This window comes from Nelusetta ayraudi, unplaced genomic scaffold, assembly GCF_046127955.1.
Source record: "Nelusetta ayraudi isolate G7.1 ecotype Tasmania unplaced genomic scaffold, CSIRO-AGI_Nayr_v1 ptg000004l, whole genome shotgun sequence".
Classification (NCBI taxonomy): domain Eukaryota; kingdom Metazoa; phylum Chordata; class Actinopteri; order Tetraodontiformes; family Monacanthidae; genus Nelusetta; species Nelusetta ayraudi.
The window spans coordinates 9916639-9938329 of NW_027466054.1; the positions used below are offsets into that span (position 1 = coordinate 9916639).

The 21691-nt window shown below is 49.1% G+C and overlaps 1 protein-coding gene across 1 annotated transcript in view; it reads left to right on the forward strand.

The window, feature by feature from the left end:
* LOC142893314 (voltage-dependent T-type calcium channel subunit alpha-1H-like) overlaps window positions 1-21691 on the forward strand; it is a 45193-nt gene that overhangs the window by 3274 nt on the left and 20228 nt on the right. Inside the window, exons 3-14 of the mRNA XM_076033782.1 lie at window positions 7569-7662; window positions 7931-8064; window positions 8554-8651; window positions 10480-10639; window positions 12094-12406; window positions 12499-12591; window positions 12751-13372; window positions 16436-16788; window positions 19208-19359; window positions 20538-20723; window positions 20844-20961; window positions 21309-21464. Of these exons, the coding sequence (XP_075889897.1) occupies window positions 7569-7662; window positions 7931-8064; window positions 8554-8651; window positions 10480-10639; window positions 12094-12406; window positions 12499-12591; window positions 12751-13372; window positions 16436-16788; window positions 19208-19359; window positions 20538-20723; window positions 20844-20961; window positions 21309-21464 (2479 nt within the window). The remainder of the gene's footprint in view (window positions 1-7568; window positions 7663-7930; window positions 8065-8553; window positions 8652-10479; window positions 10640-12093; window positions 12407-12498; window positions 12592-12750; window positions 13373-16435; window positions 16789-19207; window positions 19360-20537; window positions 20724-20843; window positions 20962-21308; window positions 21465-21691) is intronic.

The window sequence follows — 21691 nt, forward strand, 5'->3', positions numbered from 1 at the left end:
TCGTTGTAGTGAAGGAGCACCTCGGGCCGAGATGTTTACCTTACCTTTAAACACAAGGGAGACGGGAAGAAGGTCATCCATCTGGGAACATGCGTGTGTGTGTGTGCGTGCGTGCGTGTGTGAGACCTCGGGTATTTCCTCGGACCTATTAGCTGTAGGAAAAGATGGCCTACACTTGTCCCCTGATTGGACGTTTCCATAGTGACAGGCCTTAATGAATCTCCAGGGTTACAGTCGCCTGTCAGTAGAACTGTTACTGACCTGCATTTATACGGGGAAAGGAGTCACAAACAGTTAAAAAAAAAAAGAAGGAAAAGAAAGAAAGAAAGTCGTCAGCTGCTAACCCTAGTGCGGCTCCTGTCTCTGTTTCCTCACCTCCACCTCCACCTCCTTTGCCTCTGTCTCAGCCTCTCGCCACACGCATGGAGGTGTGAGTGTGCATGTGTGCAGGTGTCGTCGCTTGTGCTCGTGTGTGAGCGCGAGCGAGTGCTACGAACACAGCGAGGCGTGCATAAAACGTCAGCAACACCTCGGGGATTTGTCGAGACCTTCCCAAATTGAGCATTTTTCCGCTCCTCGCCACACCACGCACGCGCCTGTTTGCGCTCCCCGCGTTCCCGTGCACCTCCTCCGAATATTTGCCACTGTCAGCACTGGCTGTGTACTCTATGAAATATAAATACATAATTGCTGAATAAATAAAAATGTACACCAAGAGGAAAAGCAAAGGAGAAGGAGGAGGAGGAGGAGGAGGAGGAGGAAGGGGGGGAACAGAGCTCCACTCCACTACAAACTCCTCGGCAGCCTGCTGGGCTGTTGGTATGTTCACATGGCAGAACGTTGTACGGCTCACTGTGTCAGCACTAAGTTACTGGATACACACGCGTGCGCGCGCGCGCACGTGCTCGCACACGCACGTGCACGCACAAATGAGGGGAATCTCCCATGGAGAGGCTCTTTAGAGGAATCACCTGGTTGCCTAGCAACAGCGAAGAAGCGCTCACTTCCGATTGTTTGATTGTTCTTTGCGTGCGTCGCGCCCGTAACGTCTGCCCTCTCTCCCCCCCTCTCCATCCATTGTGCGTCCGCAGATCGTCGCCGCCGCTGCCCTATTTTACGTCTTCCTCCTCACTCACTTAGGGTCCTGAATACTTGTTTGCGCCAGTGTTTGCATTGTGGCGTGCGGAGGAAATAATGTGGGCGGACGTTGTTCGACAGGGACACTAATGTGAGCGCGCCGGGAGTGCGACGGTGGGGCTTCATGTGCGAGTCCCGTAGTGATGGGAATTCCGGCTCTTTTCAGAGAACCGGTTCTTTTGGCTTGGCTCACTAAGAGCCGGTGGCTCTTTTGGCTCCTTAGATTTTTATTTTTTAATTTTTTAATTCTATTACCAAATGATGTGCTACAAGAAAAGCAATGACCAATGTTCATGATATCAAAATATTAAATATTTATAAAGTAATGCATGCAACATGTACGAGTGAAAGAACACATCAACAACACATCACAAGATAAAAACACAAATTTGCAAAAACAAACAAATAGCAGAATTCAGCTAAAACATTTCACTTCAGTTCACTCCAGTGTGTGTGTGTGTGTGTGTGTGTGTTATTATTTGGTTAGTCCCATTTCTAATATTTTTTTTTCTAAATCACCGCCAACTTCGACAGCGACCGGATGTGGATCGACCCGTTTTCCGGTTTTGCTCCAGATTCCTCCCAATCAGGACCCAGCGGCTCTCTTCATTCACTCCAAAGAGCCGGCTCTTAGAACCAGTTCGTTCGCGAACGACCAATCACTAGCAGTCCCGTTTTTCCTCGAGTGACCTCGCATTCCTCTCTAACTATTTCCCCTCTCTCTCCCACTCAGCACAATATTACGAATTAATTTCCCATCATCCCCTTCTCCTTCCGTCCCCTTCCTTCTCTTCGACCTCCTCCCCTCCCCCAGTCTGTTGGGCGTTTATATCCCAATGTACGCGCTCGCTCCCAGCCCTGCAGCTCGACTCACGAGTTGATTAGTTCGAGCGGGTATCAGGGGTCCTGTACCTCCTCCCACTTGCATTGATTTCTGTTGAGTCGGAGGAGACGTTTCCTCCCTCCCGACTCCCGAGCAAAGTGCCTGCCTGCCTGGACTCTGCTGCTGCTCGGCTTCCCGCGTGCACTGTAATCGTCACCGTGCTTCTTTCCGAGTGCACAAAGGACGTGCGACACAGGCAGGGGCATGCGTACGCATGTCGGGAGCGCGCGCACACACCCACTCGCGCGCACACACACACACACAGCCACCCGCACACAGGACATAACTTATTCAGCAGTGCATGAAACATTCAGAGCATTTCCTTTTGTTTAAAGATGAGAAAAGCTGTATGTGTCACTCCTGTACAAGTACCTTTCCATGCACGTCTTTCTTCTTCTCCTCTCTTCTTCCTCTTCTTCCTCCTGCCCCCCTTTACTCAATTTTCATCCCTCTCCATCCCATTTATCTCTGTGTTATCGCTCTGTTTGTTTGACAGTGTGTGTGTGTGTGTGTGTGCGTGTGTTTGTGTGATGGGGAGTCGGTGGTGGGTGGGCAAGAGGAAGGGTTGGAGGAGGTCTAACTCAAAGTAGGCTGAGCTGTCAGAACCATTCCAGCCAATTAGCATGATTCCAGCTTGTGTTTCCATGGTTACCGGCTGTCATAGCCCTAAGGGGCGGAGTCAGAGGAGTTGACAACTTGACAGTAACTTAACTTGGCCCATCTTCATTTTTTCCGCAGACTCTCCTTCCCTCCCGCTTCTTCATTAACACACGCACACACACACACGCACACACACACACGCACTGCTGGGTCCGACTAGGCTGGCGTTTCGCTGAGTCTCTGTGAGTGGATTCCAGGAGAAGAGTGTGTTCAAGCAGCAAAGAACATGAGGGAACTAGTGGCCCGGCTGTCGTTCATGCATATCTAGTTGTTCAAGTCTGAGGTTTCCAATCTGCATGACTGCATGCCTTTTTTTCCTTATCAATAGGCTGCGTTCAGACTGCAGGCAAATCCGATTCCAATCAAATTCCTTCTCAAATCCGTTTCCAAGTTCTGACTGTCCACACGGTTTTTAGCCAAGTGTCCAAATGGGATCTGGTTCTGTTCAAACTGGGCCCCATTATTGACCCATCTGACAGGTTGCTGTAACAACGACGTTGGAGCGGAGGCGTCCTCCAGCGCGTGTAGTGTGTGACGGCATATAATTGCGACAGCGGCACTTGCGATACATGGAGCTTGGCTTGAATGGAGCTATCTCCCCACAGACTGAGGAGGCAATGAGTTTCCTCCTCTGTCCAGGGACTGCTGTTTTCTACTTCTTCTGTCTGCTCCATTACATTACAGCTCTGCACCTGGAATGTCGCTTTCTGGTCTGGAGCATTGGCTCTTGCGTCACGTAGAGTGACGTCACGGACAGTCAAAACCCATCGGTGTGTTTGGAGCTGTTCAGACTCAGACGCATTTGTCCAAATGCGATTAGAAACTACCTCCCGAAAGTGGTTTCAATCCATCTTGCAAAAATTGGATTTCATGTGATTTGTGACTGTTCAGACTACAAGAGAGCCATCTGGTTTCAATTTGGATGGGCTAAAAATCGGATTTTGGCTGGCAGTATGAACACGGCCATAGTCCTAAAGCAGGCCAACTAATCATGCTGCTGGAGGGCCAGTCTCCCCGTTACGAGTCAGCGAAGCACAACCACGGTTTCTCTATTTTGTCATTTCAAGGTAGAAAAACTACTTTTTGAGCCTTTTGTTGTCTCAACCCCCCCAACCCCCCCCCAATCCTTTCAAGTGATTGAGCACTGCGCCCCACGGCGAAGGAGGGCAGGTGTGACGTGATCTGATCTGATTTAGAGCGTCTGCCCGACCTCTGTCTTACCTGTGTTGGCACTTTTGCAATAGGGGAGGATGATCACTGGAAATGAGCCTTGAGGAAAAAGTTGTTATTTTTTTTTCCTCCAGGAGGTGACACGAGTGAGAGGATAAGAGGGCGAGGCAATTATCTGAAGAGACGACAACAGCCTCCGCCGCGCAATGCCGGCAACCCCTCTTTCGATTAGCAGCTCCAGTCATTGGGGCGTAAACCTGTGTCACTCTGAGCTTCTCCTCCTCCTCCTCCTCCTCCTCCTCAGCTCCTGTCTCTGTCCCCCCCTTACTCCTCCTGCACCTCCACCTCGCCGTATCGCTCACCCCCTGCCTCCTCTCCTCCTCCTGCTCCGCCGATGTTAATTATTAAGTGTAGTTGTAGTGTATCTGTTGGCTGACACTCAGGTTTCTGAGAGTGAGACTCAACTCTGCCCAAAGGGGGGTAGCCGCCATATGTGGCGATGGCAAAAGGAGTGTGCCGAGGAGAAGAAAAAAAGAAAGAAAAAAAAAAAAACACAGCTCAGCAAGAGTGGAGTGGAGCGTTGGAAGGCTGAGAGACACATGAAAGTGACGACGGCGAACATGGAGGGGAAATTATTCCCCGCTACCTTTAAAGACGGAGAGCAGCGGGAGCGAAGCGCAGAGAGGGGGAAATAATTGTGCCGGAGGAGTAGGAGGAGGAGGGGAGGGGTGGGAGGTGGAGATGTGGAGAGGGTGCTGGAGAGGGAAATGAGAGATGATGGAGTGAAAGGTTGAGCGTGAGGGCAGCGGCAGGGAAGGAGCGACACGGAGGGACGCAGGAGACGCGTTTCCCCTCGGCGACTTCCAATCACTCGCACCCTGACCCCCTCCATTAGCCACTGGCCACCTGTGTGTGTGTGTGTGTGTGTGTGTGTGTGTGTGTGTGTGTGTGTGTGTGTGTGTGTGTGTGTGCGTGCGTGCGCGTGCGTGTGTGCATTTTCGCCAACTTCTCCAGATGAGGTGGGATTAAAGGACCCTCCATCTGCGCTAAGGGAGTGAGCGATGCTCCAGCAGGAGGACGTCACACTCGTTTGTTTGCTTGTGTGTGTATGTGCATGTGTGTGTGTGTGTGTGTGTGTGTGTGCGCGCGTGTGTGTGTGTTTGCATGTGTATTAATTGTGTTCCAGCCCAGACAGGATGCAAGCGGATTGTGAAACTCAGAAGTCAGTTCCCACGGTGAGATGGGGGTTCCCATGGCAACCACAGCACGGGGAGGACACTGGATTACCCTCCCTCTCTCTCTCTCTCTCTCGCCCCTCCAGCTCTCTCTTTCCCTCCTTCCACCCTCTCTTCCTTCCTCCCTCCCTCCCTCCCTCCCTCCCTCTTGTTGTCTCTTTTTCTTCACCAGACTTCTTCTCTTCCCATCTGCCCTTCCCTCCTTCCTTCTCTCTCTTCCCCTCTGCAAAATATTCCATATTCCATATTTCTCCCCTCACCCTGTAACACCCCCCCCCCCCACCCGCCCCCCCTTTCGGTCACCCCCAGCCTCTCCACTGCTCTGTCCTCCTTTTTCATCCTTTTCCTCTTCCACTGTCGTACTCTCTCTTTTCCGGTGCCTCCCTACTTCCTCTCAGTCTCTCCCTTTGAATCCAAACTCTTCTTCTCCATCTCCTCTCGCCTCTCTCCTTTTCCTCCCTCTCCCCCTTGTTGGCCTTTCCCCTCTTTTCTCTTCCTGTGCCGCACTTCACTTTCACTTTCCCCCTCCCCTCATCTTCCCATGTGACTTGCCTCCCCTTTCCCTCCTTTATTCACCTTCTATTTTTCCCTACCTCCCCACTCACCCCATCCTCTTCATCTCCACTTCCTCCTCTGCTCAGTCTCTTTCTTCTGTCCTTCTTGCCACTCCTCCCCCTTTGCCGCTCTGCACCCTGGTTCTCTCTACCTCTGCTCACCCTCTGACCCACCTTATTCCTTCCGTCATTCCTTCTCTTCTCATCTGTCTTTTTTCCTCTCTTCGCTTTCCCCTTTATTCCTCACATCCTCTCTCTCTTCTGTTCTATTTGGACACCCCTCCCCTCTCTTTATGTCCTTTCCTCCACACTTACTTTTTCCTTTTCCTATCTACCAAATGTGTTTTCTCTCTCTCTCTACACACTTCTCTATTTTTGCCCTTTGAGCCCCCTTCCTGTCTCTCTCCGTCCCTTCCTTTTGCTTCCTTTTCCTCGTTCTCTCTCCCACTCTCTTCCCATCCTCTCTCTCCTCTCCTCTTCCTTTTCCATATCTCCACCTCTCACCCTTTGCCCACCCCCATCTCTCTCTGTCTCAGGGGTGATAAAGGATTGTACTCTCATTAATTTTCCGCCCTCTTGAGAGCAAAAGTGTCCAGGAAGAGGAGTCTGTGTGTTTGCTTGTGTGTGTGTGTGTGTGTGTGTGTCTGTGTGTGTGTGTGTGTGTGTGGGCTCTGGGCTCTGTTATGTATGCGTCCTTGACTGTTGAATACATCCCCGTCATCCATTCAGCACTTTTCACGTTTTCTACTCACCAGCATCGGTGTGTGTGAACTTTCTGCTTTTGTGCGTTTCTATTTTTTTTTGCAGCAAAAGCCAACGCAATCTCGCCTTTTACTTTCTAGTTCACACCTTCTTTTTTTTTTTTAAACTTCTAAGCTGTGCTCCATCTTTCGGTTTGACAGCCGGGAAGCAACAAGATGCCGACACACACACACACACACGCGCACACACACACACACACACACACACACAGCGTTTAACCGAGTCTCTGTGTGAGGATTTGAGGAAACTGGCGGCTCAGCCTGTCGTTCATCCACAGTTGTTGAAGTCTGAGGATTCCAATCAGGACTGCTTTTTTTTATTTGATCAGTGCAGACACCGGTTGTCAGCACCAGTTTGCACTTTAATGGATTCAGATATTTCTGTCTGTGTCTTTGTAACCTGCCTGAATGTGGTTTCAGAAGCTGAGCTTCTAAATGAAAGTTTATATTCTAACTCAAAGTAATGCTGCTTCTTATTCAGAAATTCAGAAATATTTCCCTCTTCTATAAAAGGGCGCCGTTTACACATTGCTTTTTCTTGCGAGCTTGCAGCATTTGTAAAGCTACTTGAGTAAAGTTTTGGACTCCATCCGATATATTTGAGACTAGTCAGACCTTTCGGTGCCTTTCAGTTAGTTCTCCTCAAGGTTTCCTCTGTGCTGCTATATGGGCGCTTTCTACAGAGAGACTTGATGACTGCAGATGATTCAGCATCGAGGTCACTGAACCACCTGATGAGAATGAAAGCTGAATTGTTCCCGATGTGCGTCTCCGAGTGACATATTAGACACGACTCTTCACCAACAGACGCATCAAACGAAGGACTGTCCCTCTGAAAACGTGCTCTTTTCATTGGATTAAGAGCTCTTGAAGGGCGATTCCTGTCATGTAACGGCCGGACTGCTTGAGCGGAAACACTGTAAAGTGTTTGGGTGTGTTGTTTTTTGAAGATAAAATGTTTTCCAAATCTTATCACTCAGTTAAATCCACAGCCTCGAGCCGAGACAATGTCATTATCTTATGTTATTTAAACTGTGCTAAAATAATCCATCGGTTTCAATGAGTTGCATTATTGGAATGTGTCTGTGTGGTGTGTTTTTTTTTCTCTCGAAAAGTATTCATTCTGTTCGAATTCAACTGCAATGCTGAGTCCTTAACTTTGCACCACTTGGTTTGAGCGCGTGAGCATTTTGGCCATCCTGCTCAACTGTGTGACTCTGGGGATGTTCCAGCCTTGTGGCCACACCCCCTTCCTGCTGCAGGTAACGCACGCACGCGCACACACACACACACACACACACACACACACACACACACACACACACACACACACTTACATTTTGGAAATTACAAAGTAATTATTTTCAGCTGTGAGACTTAGGACTTATCAGTGGTCTGAAAGTTTTTGCTTTAATTCCCCCCCCACTTAATCAGTTTACTCTAATCCTTTTGCCCTTTGTGTGTGTGTGTGTGTGTGTGTGTGTGTGTGTGTGTGTGTGTGTGTGTGTGTACGTGCGTGCGCGCGCCCAGGCTCTGGATGATGGGATCTTTGTGTTTTTCGCCGGGGAGATGCTGGTGAAGATGGTCGCTCTGGGGGTCATAGGTCAGAGCGGCTATCTGGGCGACACGTGGAACAGATTGGACTTCTTCATCGTCATAGTTGGGTGAGTGTCGGTTCGGAGGGACGGAGCCACACACACACACACGCACACACACGCCAGTAAACAAGTACACTCGCACACACACATACACACACACACACATGACATTAAATATGAGCCAATAAGTGTGTGTGTGAATGTGTGTGTTTTGTGCAGAGCTAAGACACTTGTTTAATGCCAGTTAAATGTCAAGCGTGTGTGCGTGCGCGCGCGCGCCCTGAGATGTGTTTGGATGGTGTGTGTGAGTGCGTGTGTGTGCGTATGTATGTGTGATAGCGAGAGCTCCGTGGAATGACAATGGCATCAGCGGGTCCTGAGAGACAGGCTCCTCACTGATTGGTAGTTAAAAGGCGCCGTGTCCCAGAGACGTGGCGTCCTGCTGGATTCCCTGCAGACCTGCGGGGTTTTGGCAAGGTCAGCCCCATGATCAGGATTCCAGTGACACCATGGCGGCTTTCCTTCCCTTCCTCCAATCCCCTCCCCTTCCCGCAGAATGCTGGAGTACTCGCTGGACGGACACAACGTCAGCCTGTCGGCCGTCAGGACCGTGCGCGTCCTGCGCCCGCTGCGAGCCATCAACAGGGTTCCCAGTGAGTCTTATCCTCATTTCACTCTCTGCTCTAGAAAAGTCGCCTCTCCATTTGCTCCTCGGGCTTCCCGGCCGTGTGCTTAAGCTCCTCGGATTTTAAATTAAACAGTGGCTGCTTGGTGAAAGCGCTGACCTTAGTTTTTTGCCAGAATTATGTTCAGTTAAGACGGGACAAGAGTCTTGCAACTTTTGGACAAAACCTGGAGGTCATAGCGTCCGTCGAGAGAGGAGGCCCGCACGGCATCTTCGGAGCTCCCTTTACCGTCAAGTGATGTAATGGTCCTGACTTGACATGTTGCTGACTGGCACAGACTTCCAACTCACAGTGTGTCTGACTTACTGATGACATGATTGAAGGCAAAAGTACAACCCTTCAAAACAAGTGAGAGCGAGAGATTAATTCCCCTTGCGTGGCAGCTGGATTGCACGTCAGTCTTCAATCACTCTTCAAAGTGCACTAGTTTCCATAACCAGTCAGCCTCCCTGACTGATGAAGCAGTGTGATGTATAGGAGAAAGGACGAGCTCACCAAGAATTGAGCAATTTTCTAAGAAGCTGAACGGGAAGAGAAGAAGTGCTGAGAACTGTTGGCTGAACTGTTTTTTTCGCCATAGTAATTATCAAGCGATTAACAAAAACCACTGAAGGAACTATTTTAGTCGTCTTCCTTGCTTGCTTCAGCCAGAGTTGCATTACATACTGCAGTGTATGCGGCTCATTACTGGGCAGTGACATGCAGCTAATGTCACAGTTTGCACCAATCGGATGTCTGAGCACTGGCGTCCTGGTTAACTGGAATGAACAAATACAATACAATACGTTGAACGTGACAGTTGGAAGGTCGCTGCTCTTTCCTGACGCTTTTTGTGAACATTTTACCAGATAGATACAAGAGACAAAAATCCACAGTACCCAAATCCAAACATTTCAGTCCAGAGTTCGAGCAGGTTTTTTTTTGCAAAGAGTCAGCGGTATAGACACCGACGGCTGTCTACCGAGTTCTACTGGCTTAAAGGCCGCATGAAGCAACTGACTGAGCAGAAACATTCAGTATGATGACTGTGCAACAACCTCCTTATAGGTTACCGTGACTTTCTCTGACAACTTCCTGCCGAATATAATTGCTCCACAGTGTATAAATGCTGTAAGATTCCCACTCTGTTCATCAGATGCGGAAACTCCTCGTGTCAGCTGAAAGTCAGCGAGCTCATTAGTCACAACCAAGTCGGTGAAAAATGTCCCAGTGTCCCCGGCTCTCTCGGACCGCACTCTAAATTCTAGCTCATTCCGCTAATTTCCCAGGATGCCGGGCGCTCTTAGCGTCGGCGACAGCTTTTCCTTTGATATATGCACGTGTAAACAAATCAGGGTGCATTGAGCAAAGTCACGCAAGTCATTGTGATGCATCTGCAGCGGGTGACAGCTCAGCACATATGCTGGCCAGCCAAGTTTTTTTTATTTATTTTTAAAAAAAAAACAAAAAAAAACAACGCACCACACTCGGTGACCTCAGTCCTACTCATGAAAGTGTGTTTGAAGCCGGGTGGAAGGATGGAGCCGTTGTATCTGCACTCCTCAGCAGAGAGGAGCCGTGGCCAATTATCAGTGTTTGAACTCTCATTATTTGCCATCCCATTAATTACACTGCTCCTACTTTTGTGTCGAATTTATGAGGATTTTCCCAGCCAGCACTTCCTGTGATTAATATTAATATTTATGCTTGACTGCAAATTTTTGTGCCTCTTGTATTATTGCCGAGCACTTCGTTGCCTCCAGTGTTTTTATTCTCTTCTTTTTTCCTTTGTGTGTGTGCACGCGTGCGTGCGAAGGCATGCGCATCCTGGTCACTCTGCTCCTGGACACGCTTCCCATGCTGGGCAACGTGCTGGCGCTGTGCTTCTTCGTCTTCTTCATCTTCGGCATCGTCGGCGTGCAGCTGTGGGCGGGGCTCCTGAGGAACCGCTGTTTCATGGGCGAGGACGTCAAGACGTGAGTCACCGCTCCGACGCACGTCACGGCGAACAGACGCTGCGAAAGCTTTTTATCGGTCCCCACCTCCCCTGACTTCCTCACCTCTCTCAAAGTTTGCACGCCATTTATTAGTTCTTTTCACGCAGCTGTGATCAATACCTCAAACAGCCTGATGGTGTTTGGTCTGTAATCAGCTTAGCCTGGGACCGACTAAATGCGGCTCTCCCCAGCGTTGTGTTATGAATCATGCATCTGTGTGCGTTTACTCAGGCACCCCCCCCCCCCCCCCCCCCCTTTCCCAGCGAGGACCTGCTGTATATGCGTCTGTAGCCTTATTAAAGGGGGTGGGGGGGGGGGTGGGGGGGGACCTTTGTGTCACGTTTGATCTGTGTCCGCCTGACACTTCCTGCTACCTCTCGCATGTCCGCAAACACCATCACATGATATCACACAGCGTGGCGATATTCCCCTCCTGGCCTGCTACCTGCTCCCGCAGAGCTGATACCTCCTGACAAGCAGGCAGCGGCCAGCCGCTAATTCTCGGCTGTCATGTTGCTGCGCCACAGACTCCACCAAGGATTCGGCCCGCAGCAGTGCCGTCGTGTCGGCAACCAACAAGAGCCGATGAGAAAAACTGGAGCTTGAAAATGAGACCCCCAAAAAAAGTTTTTAATTATTTTCACTTAATCGCATCGCCAGAAGTCTTTCCTCACATGGCGCTTCTTTATCAGGGGAGGCACCATCACATTGTTGTCGGCTCACGCTTTAATCCTTCATGGTCACATGAGGAAACGTATTGTTCCATAGTTTTTTGTCAGCTTTACAGATTTTGATTTTTTTTTTTTCTATGCATTGTAAAACGACAGCGTGACCTTCTGTAATAAGAAAGCAGCTCCCCCTCCTTAAACATTCTCTACCCCATAGATGATTGATTGCTTATCTCTCCGAGCCGCATCCTTTCTTTCCCCCCTTTTCACCAAGTGCATGTTTCCTTTTTATAACAGCCTTGTTTTGTTTTGTTCTTTTTTGTTCTTGAAAACCTACCGGAAGGTCAACACTGTGATTTATCTTTCAAAGAACCGTCTAACCTTCACTTGAAACTACACAGAAATTCACTCTATTCTTTTAAATACTTAAACTGATTAAAGCAGTGAAAAATGCATTCAGCTGCCAGCAAAATTCTAACAAACAAAAGTGATCATGTGAAAATTCTTTACAACGGCCGAATGGCCTCAGGATTTAGTAGAATAATCAGAGAAATAAAGCTGCTGTCCTTTTGAGTCTTAATCTATGTTCTCTTTTCTTTCTTTTGGAGTAAATCATTATCATCAATGTCATTCATTAATTGCTTATATAAGCATCTTATAGCACTCTAAGTGGAGCAAAAGTGCTGTACGACAGCATGAAAGGGGGAAAAGAAAGTCCTCATTTAATCGAATGTGATCCGATCATTTCCCTTCGGCTCTCTCCAGGAAATACAACATCTCCTTCCTGAGCGGCTACTACCGGCCGGACGGCACCGACGACCACCCCTTCATCTGCTCCACGGAGCGGGAGAACGGGATGCTGCGCTGCTCGGACGTGCCCCGCCGCCGCGTCGCCGGCACTTCCTGCTTCCTGGGCGCCGAGGAGGCCCGTCCGGACGGGGCGCCCGGGGACGAGCAGCCGGTGCCGTGCGTGAACTGGTACCAGTTCTACAACGAGTGTCGGGCCGGCGAGATCAACCCCCACAAAGGAGCCATTAACTTTGACAACATTGGATACGCCTGGATCGCCATTTTCCAGGTAGACGCTTTTTTTTCAAGGACGAGAAGCCACAAAAAAAATATCTGTCCGTCATTGTTCCGTGTGTGTGTGTGTGTGTGCATCCTCTTCAGGTAATCACTCTGGAAGGCTGGGTCGACATCATGTACTACGTAATGGATGCGCATTCTTTTTACAACTTCATCTACTTCATCTTCCTCATTATCGTAAGTACAGGCGACTCAAACTCAAACATTTATTAAATGCAAACCTATCATGTCAACGACGTGCTCTGAGCACTATGTGTGTGTGTGTGTGTGTGTGTGTGTGTGTGTGTGTGTGTGTGTGTGTGTGTGTGTGTGTCGGCCTGTGCTGCGCCCAATCAGGTGGGCTCTTTCTTCATGATCAACCTGTGCCTGGTGGTGATAGCCACGCAGTTCTCCGAGACCAAGCAGCGGGAGCACGCCCTCATGAAGACGGAGCAGCGCGCCCGCCAGCTCCACCAGTCGGCCTCCACGCTGGCCAGCGACAGCCAGCCGGGCAGCTGCTACGAGGAGATCATCCGCTACCTGGCGCATCTGGCGCGCAAGGGCTGTCGGCGGGCGCACCGCCTCTACGCCTACGCCCGCAGCCGCTACCAGTGCTCCTGCGCCTGCCGCAGGGACGGAGGCGGTGGGGACGCCCGGGGCGGCAGCGGCGGCGGGGCTGGGGAGATGAACGGACTCGCTCACCGGCACTCGGGCCACGCCCCCAACGACCTGTCGCACCTCCATCAGCTTTACCAGCTTCACTACCAGCATCACCACCAGCAGCAGCAGCAGCAGCAGCAGCAGCAGCAGCAGCAGCAGCAGCCTGAACCCGACCCGGCGCTCAGCAACGGCGGGAGTGGCTTCAATTATCCCTTCATCTCTTCCCTCTTCACTCACCTGGAGTCAAAGCGCTGGGACCAGAAGCGGCTGGCAGCCAGCGAGAGCAGCGGCAGGCTGCCGTCGCTGCTGGCAGAGCATGGTGAGCACCGGCCAGAGTGTTTTCCAGCTCCCAGGACCCTGCAGACGTCCCAGGGCTGACGTGTTCGAGGACCTGAACTCGGCTCCTCTGCACTGCTGCTGTGTTTTTTTGCGTGTTAATTAAGCAGCAACAAGATTTTGTGGAGTGTGTGAGTTGTCCTGGTGGCTAATTGGCAACTCTGGATTGTCGGTCGGTGCGGATGGTTGTTTGTCTCCTTCTTTGGCCTTGCGATGAACTGGTGACTTACCCTCGCTGCCCTTAAGTCAGCTGCAAACAAAAAGACTTTTTGAATGGAGTGGATGTGTGTGAGTGTGTAATGAGAGGACACCCTGGTGTTTGGCACCCTGCGACCTCGTGTCCAGGATGAGTTGTAGCAGGTTGTGTGGAGTATTTTCAATGGGGTTGAGCTTCAATAAAGTGCATCTTAGCCAAGCGAGTTGTGCCACTGCTGCCTGAGTGGTTGTTGATATCTAGTCTGGCTTCCGGGTGAAGAAAAGTCGCCCTTGTCTGGTGTGGGTTGCATTGAGCTGTATTCAGGATGGCAGCCACTGCCTGGGCTGACTTTAAGATATTACCTGCTGCTGTGAGAGTGCAGTGGTGTTTAATCTTGTTCCAGCCCTTAATAGTACAACATCAAACATCTCTGTGAGCATCGAAAGGTGGCCAGGGTGACCAAGGCATCCTGGCAGCGTGCCGCACTGAAACAAAGTGCCAAAACTGCAGCTATGATTCCAGAAGTGTTGGTCCTGGTATCAAATTGTTCACAGGTTTTGGTAGCCGTCCCTGTTTCCCATGCGGACAGTGAATGTCAGGCTGCGGAAAACAATCCCTTTGATTTCTCAAAATTAGGGCGACTTTCTGTAACTCATCAGCCAGTCACGAGGATTGTGCAAAGTGGATGTCTGCTCCGATCCCACAACAACAACAACATCAAAAGCAACAGCAAGCTCATTACTTGTGCGTCCCAGCACCGAGTGCCGTTTGACAAACGAGGCACAAAGGAAATTGTCCCACAGACATCCAACATTACGTTCTGCAAACCAGCAAACTAGTTGTGGGCCTGTTTTAACTCTCCTAGTGGAGGAACCTACATTTAGGATTTCAGTGACTTCATCACTGGAGGATAAGTCTACTTTTAGTGACCTGATAGAAGTTTCTTATCCATTTGTTTCCTTTTGCTGCTTTAGAGTCAGTTTACCCAAGTAACAAATACACCCAAACTTTCCTTAAATCCCATCTAGAACAATTTTTATGGCAGAGGCCTGCAAATATCAGCAGCACAGGTTAATGAAATGACCTCGGGCACGGAGGTCATGTTGTTGCTCGTTTACAGGATTGCCCATAAAGATGGGTGGGAATTTTCATGAATTTTTGGTCAGTGGCAAGTGGAGAGAAAAACGTTCTGTGTAATTGCCATCCAGGGGAAGACCAAACCCCTCAGTTTTCTGTTATTATGAAATTGTTCTCTTGTACAACTGAGAATTCTCTCTCTATTATGTCATGGTAGTTTTCCTGCGGCATCTTTGGCATTGTGGTGATTTCACCATATTTGCCGCCACTCCACATTTAAAGATCCAAAATGTTAAACACTGCTGGAAAATTCAGCAATGTGAGTTATCGAGGAAAGCTGCGCCGGCTCGCTGGTCCGCCTTTTTCACAAGTATGTTCTGTATTGTGTTGCTCTAAAAACATTCTGAGAAGCAATAATAAAAAAAAAAGCTCTCTCGTAGCACAGGCTGCTACTTTGTATTAATACAGTGAAAAGCCGTCCGTCCTTCAGTCAGAGCAAGGCTACAAGACAAACTAACACTAAACAAGAACAGCACGGTGCGTCTGCCTCAAGGCAGCGCGTCTATGTGTCTCTTATGTAAGATGACACTTGGGGTTTCACACTCCTGGGACATTTGTGGACTCATCTGACAGAGACTTTAGGATTTGTCACTGGAAAAAAAAGCGGGCTCATGATGAGATGTGTACACAGGAAAGCTGTTATTTGATGAGAGTAAAACACCACGGTCAGTGTTTTTTTGTTTTTTTCCAGCAGCACTGCAGCAGATGAAGGTTGCAACTTGATTGGTTTAAGAGAAAACTGTCAAAAGTAAGGCTCCCACTGCCTCCTTTTTCAGGATGCTGACATCCGAGCATCTCAAGGGGTATTGCAATAAAATTGGACATTCCATTAAACAATTTTTTTTTCCCTTCCTCTTTTTGTTTGGCTACAAGCCGAAAACTGAAAATATCCCTCATGAAATCATCAGACTGGAGGGAGATCTTTCCGTCTCAGAGGACATCGGACTGTTTTTACAGATTGAGGCAGCGCTCTCTGAGATGGTGAAACTGACCTTGATGTGTGAACAGTGGCTGGGACACATGTACATATATATATATATATATATAAAAAAGTAGAAATTATTTAATACGCCTTCCGTATGCAGTCGAGATCCTCAGCCGGGGAAAAGAAAAAGATCAGAGCTGCAGTTGGGTGCGAGTATTTTCTCGGGTGTATGTGGAGCAGAGGCTTCCTTGCAGCTCGTCTTATCTATGGGCACACGCCGCAAAACAACAAGATTGGATTTATTCTATCAGTCTCCAGTGAAACATGAATTTGTTGTAATTGGGATGACAAGTTAACTGCTAGTGCCAGATTAGTGTTTGCGCTGTCATTGGAGCATTTCTCACAATCTGCAAACTAATGAAGCGCACTGAAATGTCCTCCCCCAGTGCACACACACACGCACACATGCGCACACGCGCACAGACACACACACATGCAGTTCCCTGCTCTAATAAAAGAACTCCCTCTTTGTCATACAAAACATCCCAACTGCAGTGCAGCCTCCACTTTATTGAATTTTTCTCTGAGATAAAATGAAATGAGAACACTGGCCTTTATCTGGCGGAGAACATATCCAGTGGCGGAATTCTCAACCAGTGGAATCAAGATTTCACTAATCCCTGTCGCACGGGGGATTAGTTATAACTGAGTTATAACTAAGTTATAACGTGGTTATAACTATGGTTATAACCATGTTATCTCTGTTCTCTCCCTCCCTATTCGATCAGGTGGCTGTGCTGTGTTGCCGCTGCCTGGCGAGGTCCCGCTGGAGTCCTGCCCCTACTGCATCTACTACCAGCAGTTTGGCAGCGAAGGCGACAACCCCAACGAGCAGGGCGAGGAGCAGCGCCGCGGCGGTGGCTACTGCGTGCCCGCCCGCTGTAAGAGCCCCTGCCACTGCGGCAGCCCCGGCCGCTCCGGCCCGCAGGCTTCAGTGCCCAGGATGCGGCTGTGCCGGCGTTGCTGGGCAGAGCTGCGGAGCAAACTGGACCTGATCGTGGCCAGCAGATACTTCAGCAGAGGGATCATGATCGCCATCCTCATCAACACTCTGTCCATGGGCATAGAGTATCACGAGCAGGTAGGCCTGCCACCTGTGTGTGGGTGCGTGTACGTGTTTGACTGAGTGAGTTCGCCCGAGAAGCTCCAGGGTTGTGACTTCAGTGTGATTGAAAATTGGACGCGCTAATCAGTGTGTGCGGCGAAGTCAATACACTCACTCTCCCAATCAACACTTCAGGGCAAAGCATGTGGGATCAGGGTGTGTGTGTGTGTGTGTGTGTGTGTGTGTTGGAGGGGGGTACATGCATGTATCAGGAGAAACTCATAAGACCTGAAGTGTTAATTAAAGCGTGACCCTGGGACGGGAGAGAGTGTGAGAGGAAGAGGGGAAGGAGGAGGAGGAGCACTGATCGGACGTTGTGATTGGCTGAGAGGCGCGGACAGACTGCGGGAGAAGGTGGAAAACTGTGCGTGTGGCCCATTTTACTGACAGTATGACAGATGTAGGGAGCTCGTAATTGTTGAATAACTAATGTTTAAGGATGAAACCGACACTGCTGCTCAGCGGCAGAACTCCTATGGAGAATAACACCCACGACGCACGGCTGCAGGAATACATAAACAGAACCATTTGTTCCTCCTTTGCGCCATCATCGTCTAAAAAGGACTTTGTTTTTTTTTGTAAGGCATCTCCCCCCTCCCCCACTCATGCCTGGAAACGTGACCAGAGCCGTTCAGCCTGAAACTCCTGGGAGACTTGCTTCCTCTCCGGAGAGTAGCCGTGTCAGGCAGATGTCACTGGGCATGCTCAGAGGTGCATTTACATCCAGTGCTTTGTCAGTTTGATGGAGCCAGGAGAAATAAAGCGGTGGTGCTACTACTACAGTCTCTGTAATGAAGAAAGGTGACCTGAGGCGCCGCCACTGAGGCTCTTTTGCTTTTGTGAGCTGTAAAAAAGTTTCCCGCCGTCTTTTGCTAAAACTTTATTGCCAACGTTGGAATCGGCGCTCTACATTTCCGCCCAGTACTAGGATTTACAGTTGTGAGAATTCATGTTTATTTTGAACAATGGGTTTGCAGCTACGTCTTTTTCTTTTTTTTCTTCCAGTATGGAGATTAGACATTGTTTAATTCTCCATCCAGACTGACGGCTGAATTAACAGAGGGAGACAATGATAGCTAAACTTGAAAGCTCAGCACAGGAATCTGTGCAGGTTTCAAATAAAAATGGACTCTTATTTCAGTGCAGAGTGCACAAGACGTGTAACAGCAGTCTGGAATAAGCAGGCGTGCCGAATTTGCCACACTTTGCAAGAACCTTTGCGCTAGAACTCTGAGACCTGTTGGGTTTGGAAACATCGTGAGGTGGTAAAGCGGCTTATAGTTGCTCAATATGGTGGTTCATCAACAATGATACTGCTGAATGCTTGTGCTGATTGTACAAAGCGTTTTGAGACGTCTTTGGATGTGATTTAGCGCTGTAAATAAAAGTTGATTGATTGATTGATTGTGCATTGTGATGCTACACACACTTGTAAGTATTTTGTTTTCCAAAATCTGCATCTAGCTTTTACCAATATTGGTAGCATCATAGATGGAACAGGTTACCCACAATCCCTGAACACTCCTGAATCAGTTGCTTTTCCTCTTTGTTTAATTTTTTTGTGAGTTTGGAGAAGATGTTTTGTGTGTGGATGCTGTTGTTTGGCCTTCAGCTATGTGATAATTTGCATTAATATACATATTAGTATAATATATTGACAGTGGTTTCTCAAAGCTAATGTATTTATCCAATCCAATCTTCCAAGATTTAAAGTCTTGGCTAGTTTTCTAATGTCAATGTGTGAAAGCAAGCAATTCCACTGATTTTATTATGGGCTGTATATGGTTTAGCCTCAGTGTCTTTTCCAGTTGTTCGCTCTGTTCATCTGTTCCCCCACATGATGATTACCCTCTGTCCACCCTTGCTGTTTTTAGGCCTGAGGTCTTTGAGGACGCTGGTTTAGTTGCCCATTGCAAATCATTGCGCTACAGCATTATGACAATCAATCCCCTAACTTAAGAGGTGTCGAGATTGCATTGTTTCCGATGCAACCTCATTAGGTTTACCAATGGCACTAGAGGAATGTTATGGTAGAAGCTGAATGCTTGAGACTCGGTTCGAGTTGTATTTCTTCTGTAATGCCCAAACCTCCATCTGAGAACCAGCGCTTTGAGTAATATCAATAATATGAATAATGAATTGCCCTCATTATGCTGAGAAGGATTTTAGGGATAAAAACCTCCACACGATTACACCTGCATTCACACCTGGGGGGCAGCTTCCCCCTCCTGAGTCTCATTCATAAAGCTATTATGTAGCCTTGAGTCTCTCCAGGAGTCTCCGACGTCTTGACTCATCAAGCCGCTCACTGCTGTTTGTCCCCGTGGACTTGTTTATTTTCTGTGTACCTGTCCGCAACGTCTTCCAAATCAATCCCTCTCCCCTCTTCCCGCAGCCGCAGGAGCTGACTGATATATTGGAAATCAGCAACATGGTGTTTACCAGCCTGTTCAGCCTGGAGATGCTGCTCAAGCTCATGGCCCTGGGCCTCTTTGGCTACATCAAGAACCCCTACAACGGCTTCGACAGCGTCATCGTCATCATCAGGTGTGCTTCCCCGTCGAGAACGGACGAGGGTCATTTGTCGTAAAGCTGCAGCAGAGGCTAAATTCCCTCAGTATATCTAGCTCTGGTCATTGGGGAACCTTGGTTGTGGCTATGGGCTCATGTTCTGACTACAAATATACAGTTCCATCCATCCATCCATCCATCCATCCCACTTATATACAGTAAACTCTCCATGAATAATTATTCATAATTAAGAATGAAGGCATGTTTAGCCCTCTGCTTTCAGCCTCCAGCAAAATCTTCAGTATTAGCTTCCCGCTAAAAACCTGATTCTTTGTCAAACCTTATTAGCAGGATCAATAGCAAAACAGATGCGAGAAAGTCTTCATGGATGGTAAATATCTGGCTGGAGTTGTTGCCACTTACCGGGGACAGGTTGCACTTCCCCCTGTGACATCACAAAGGGACACTGAAAGCACTCTTTAGAAAGGAAAAAGGGCAAAATAAGTAAAGGATGGACTTTGTGGTCTAAATGTACACATATTTATTTAAAAAAAAGAAAAAGAAACAGGAAACACGAAAAAAAAACGTGAAATTTGAACATTATGGAATAGTGAAAGAAACCAAAAGGGTTTTTGCTTCGTATGGAATAATGCTACCGGCCGGTGTTGTAACTTATTGACTTATTAACGGCGCATTCTGCACGCTCACTTGGAAAAGCAGCTTGTAAGCCAAGTTAAGATCGATGACGAATGAGATCATCTGATTGCCATCCCGAACTGCCCCTTCCCTCCCTCCACCCACCCAGCCGCCCTCAAACAGCAAAGCTGCGCCCGGGAACCCAGCCATGTGCTTGCACTCTGAGTCCAGGGCCCATTGTGTAGTACTACAATGTGAATTATGTATCCTGCAGTTGGATGCTTCGCTTGTTTCCCATGCCAGTGCTCACTGTTCTTTATTAGCTGGTAAAGTGGCAAACAGCAGTGGCCCATTTTCCTTCCGCAGTCGCTACAACATTTTCAGGAAAGCAGCGAGAGAAAAAAAAGGACCTTGTCTACCTTGAAGGGGGGGCTTTTGTCGGCAGAGCTAATGCTGACTTCAAAAGAGCTGAAGGCAGAATGTGCATTGATTCCTTTGAATCTTGTGTGACTTGAACTTTTGCGTCTGTGTTGTTTGTCGCCGCTGTGTGCGCGCGTGTGTGTGTGTGTGTATTCCAGTGTGTGGGAGATTGTGGGGGAGGCTGACGGAGGATTGTCGGTGCTGCGAACCTTCCGCCTGCTGAGGGTTCTGAAGCTGGTGCGCTTCCTTCCCGCCCTGAGGAGGCAGCTGGTGGTGCTGATGAAGACCATGGACAACGTGGCCACCTTCTGCATGCTGCTCATGCTCTTTATCTTCATCTTCAGGTACATTTGTTTTTACTTTAAAGGTGTCACCAATCCCTCATCCAATTACCACGCGTGTCACCAGCGAAGGATACAGTTAGCGAGGACGCAGTTAACAATGTTTTGCTGTGCCTGTCGCAGCATCTTGGGGATGCATCTGTTCGGCTGCAAGTTCGGTCTGCGACAAGACGGCGGAGACACGTTGCCTGACAGGAAAAACTTTGACTCGCTGCTCTGGGCGATTGTCACCGTGTTTCAGGTGAGACAAACGCAGGCATTCCGCCGCGCGGCGCTCGCGTCACTCCTCCGGCGAGCGCACGTTATTTCATTTGCTCCAATTTACGAGTGCTTGAGAGAGTGAAAACCCTCCCGGCTGCCGGCAGGTGAGTGGGAGGGAGAGTAGTAACGGCACACGCAAGCGCCACAGGAGCGCACTTAACACTGATGAGCATCATTACGGTTCACCTGTCGATGAGGTTATTAAAGCAGGAAGCCGCTCTCATCGTTCACTCGACCCAAGCGGAGGGGCCGCTAGCGCACGTTTACGTTAGGTTGCTCACCTCTTTGACTCGGCGTTCCCCCCCCTCGTCCTCCCCACCTCTGCAGATCCTCACCCAGGAGGACTGGAACGCGGTGCTCTACAACGGCATGGCCTCCACCACGCCGCTGGCCGCCCTCTACTTCGTCGCCCTCATGACCTTCGGCAACTACGTCCTCTTCAACCTGCTGGTGGCCATCCTGGTGGAGGGCTTCCAAGCCGAAGTAAGGGCAAACGACGCTCCTCCGCTCGTTTGTTTTTTCGGTTTCCGAGCCACTTAGGCAACGAGGGGCGGCGAGAACGGAGCTAATTGAGCTCTGTTGTGCTGATGATACCAAAGCTGCTTACAAGAGAATAATCTGCACTGTCCTGCCTGTGTGGTTTCTCCCCTCACGTTCTTTTTATCCAGATCTGCCCCCACCACCACCTCATCCCCGTCTTTCTTTCTCAC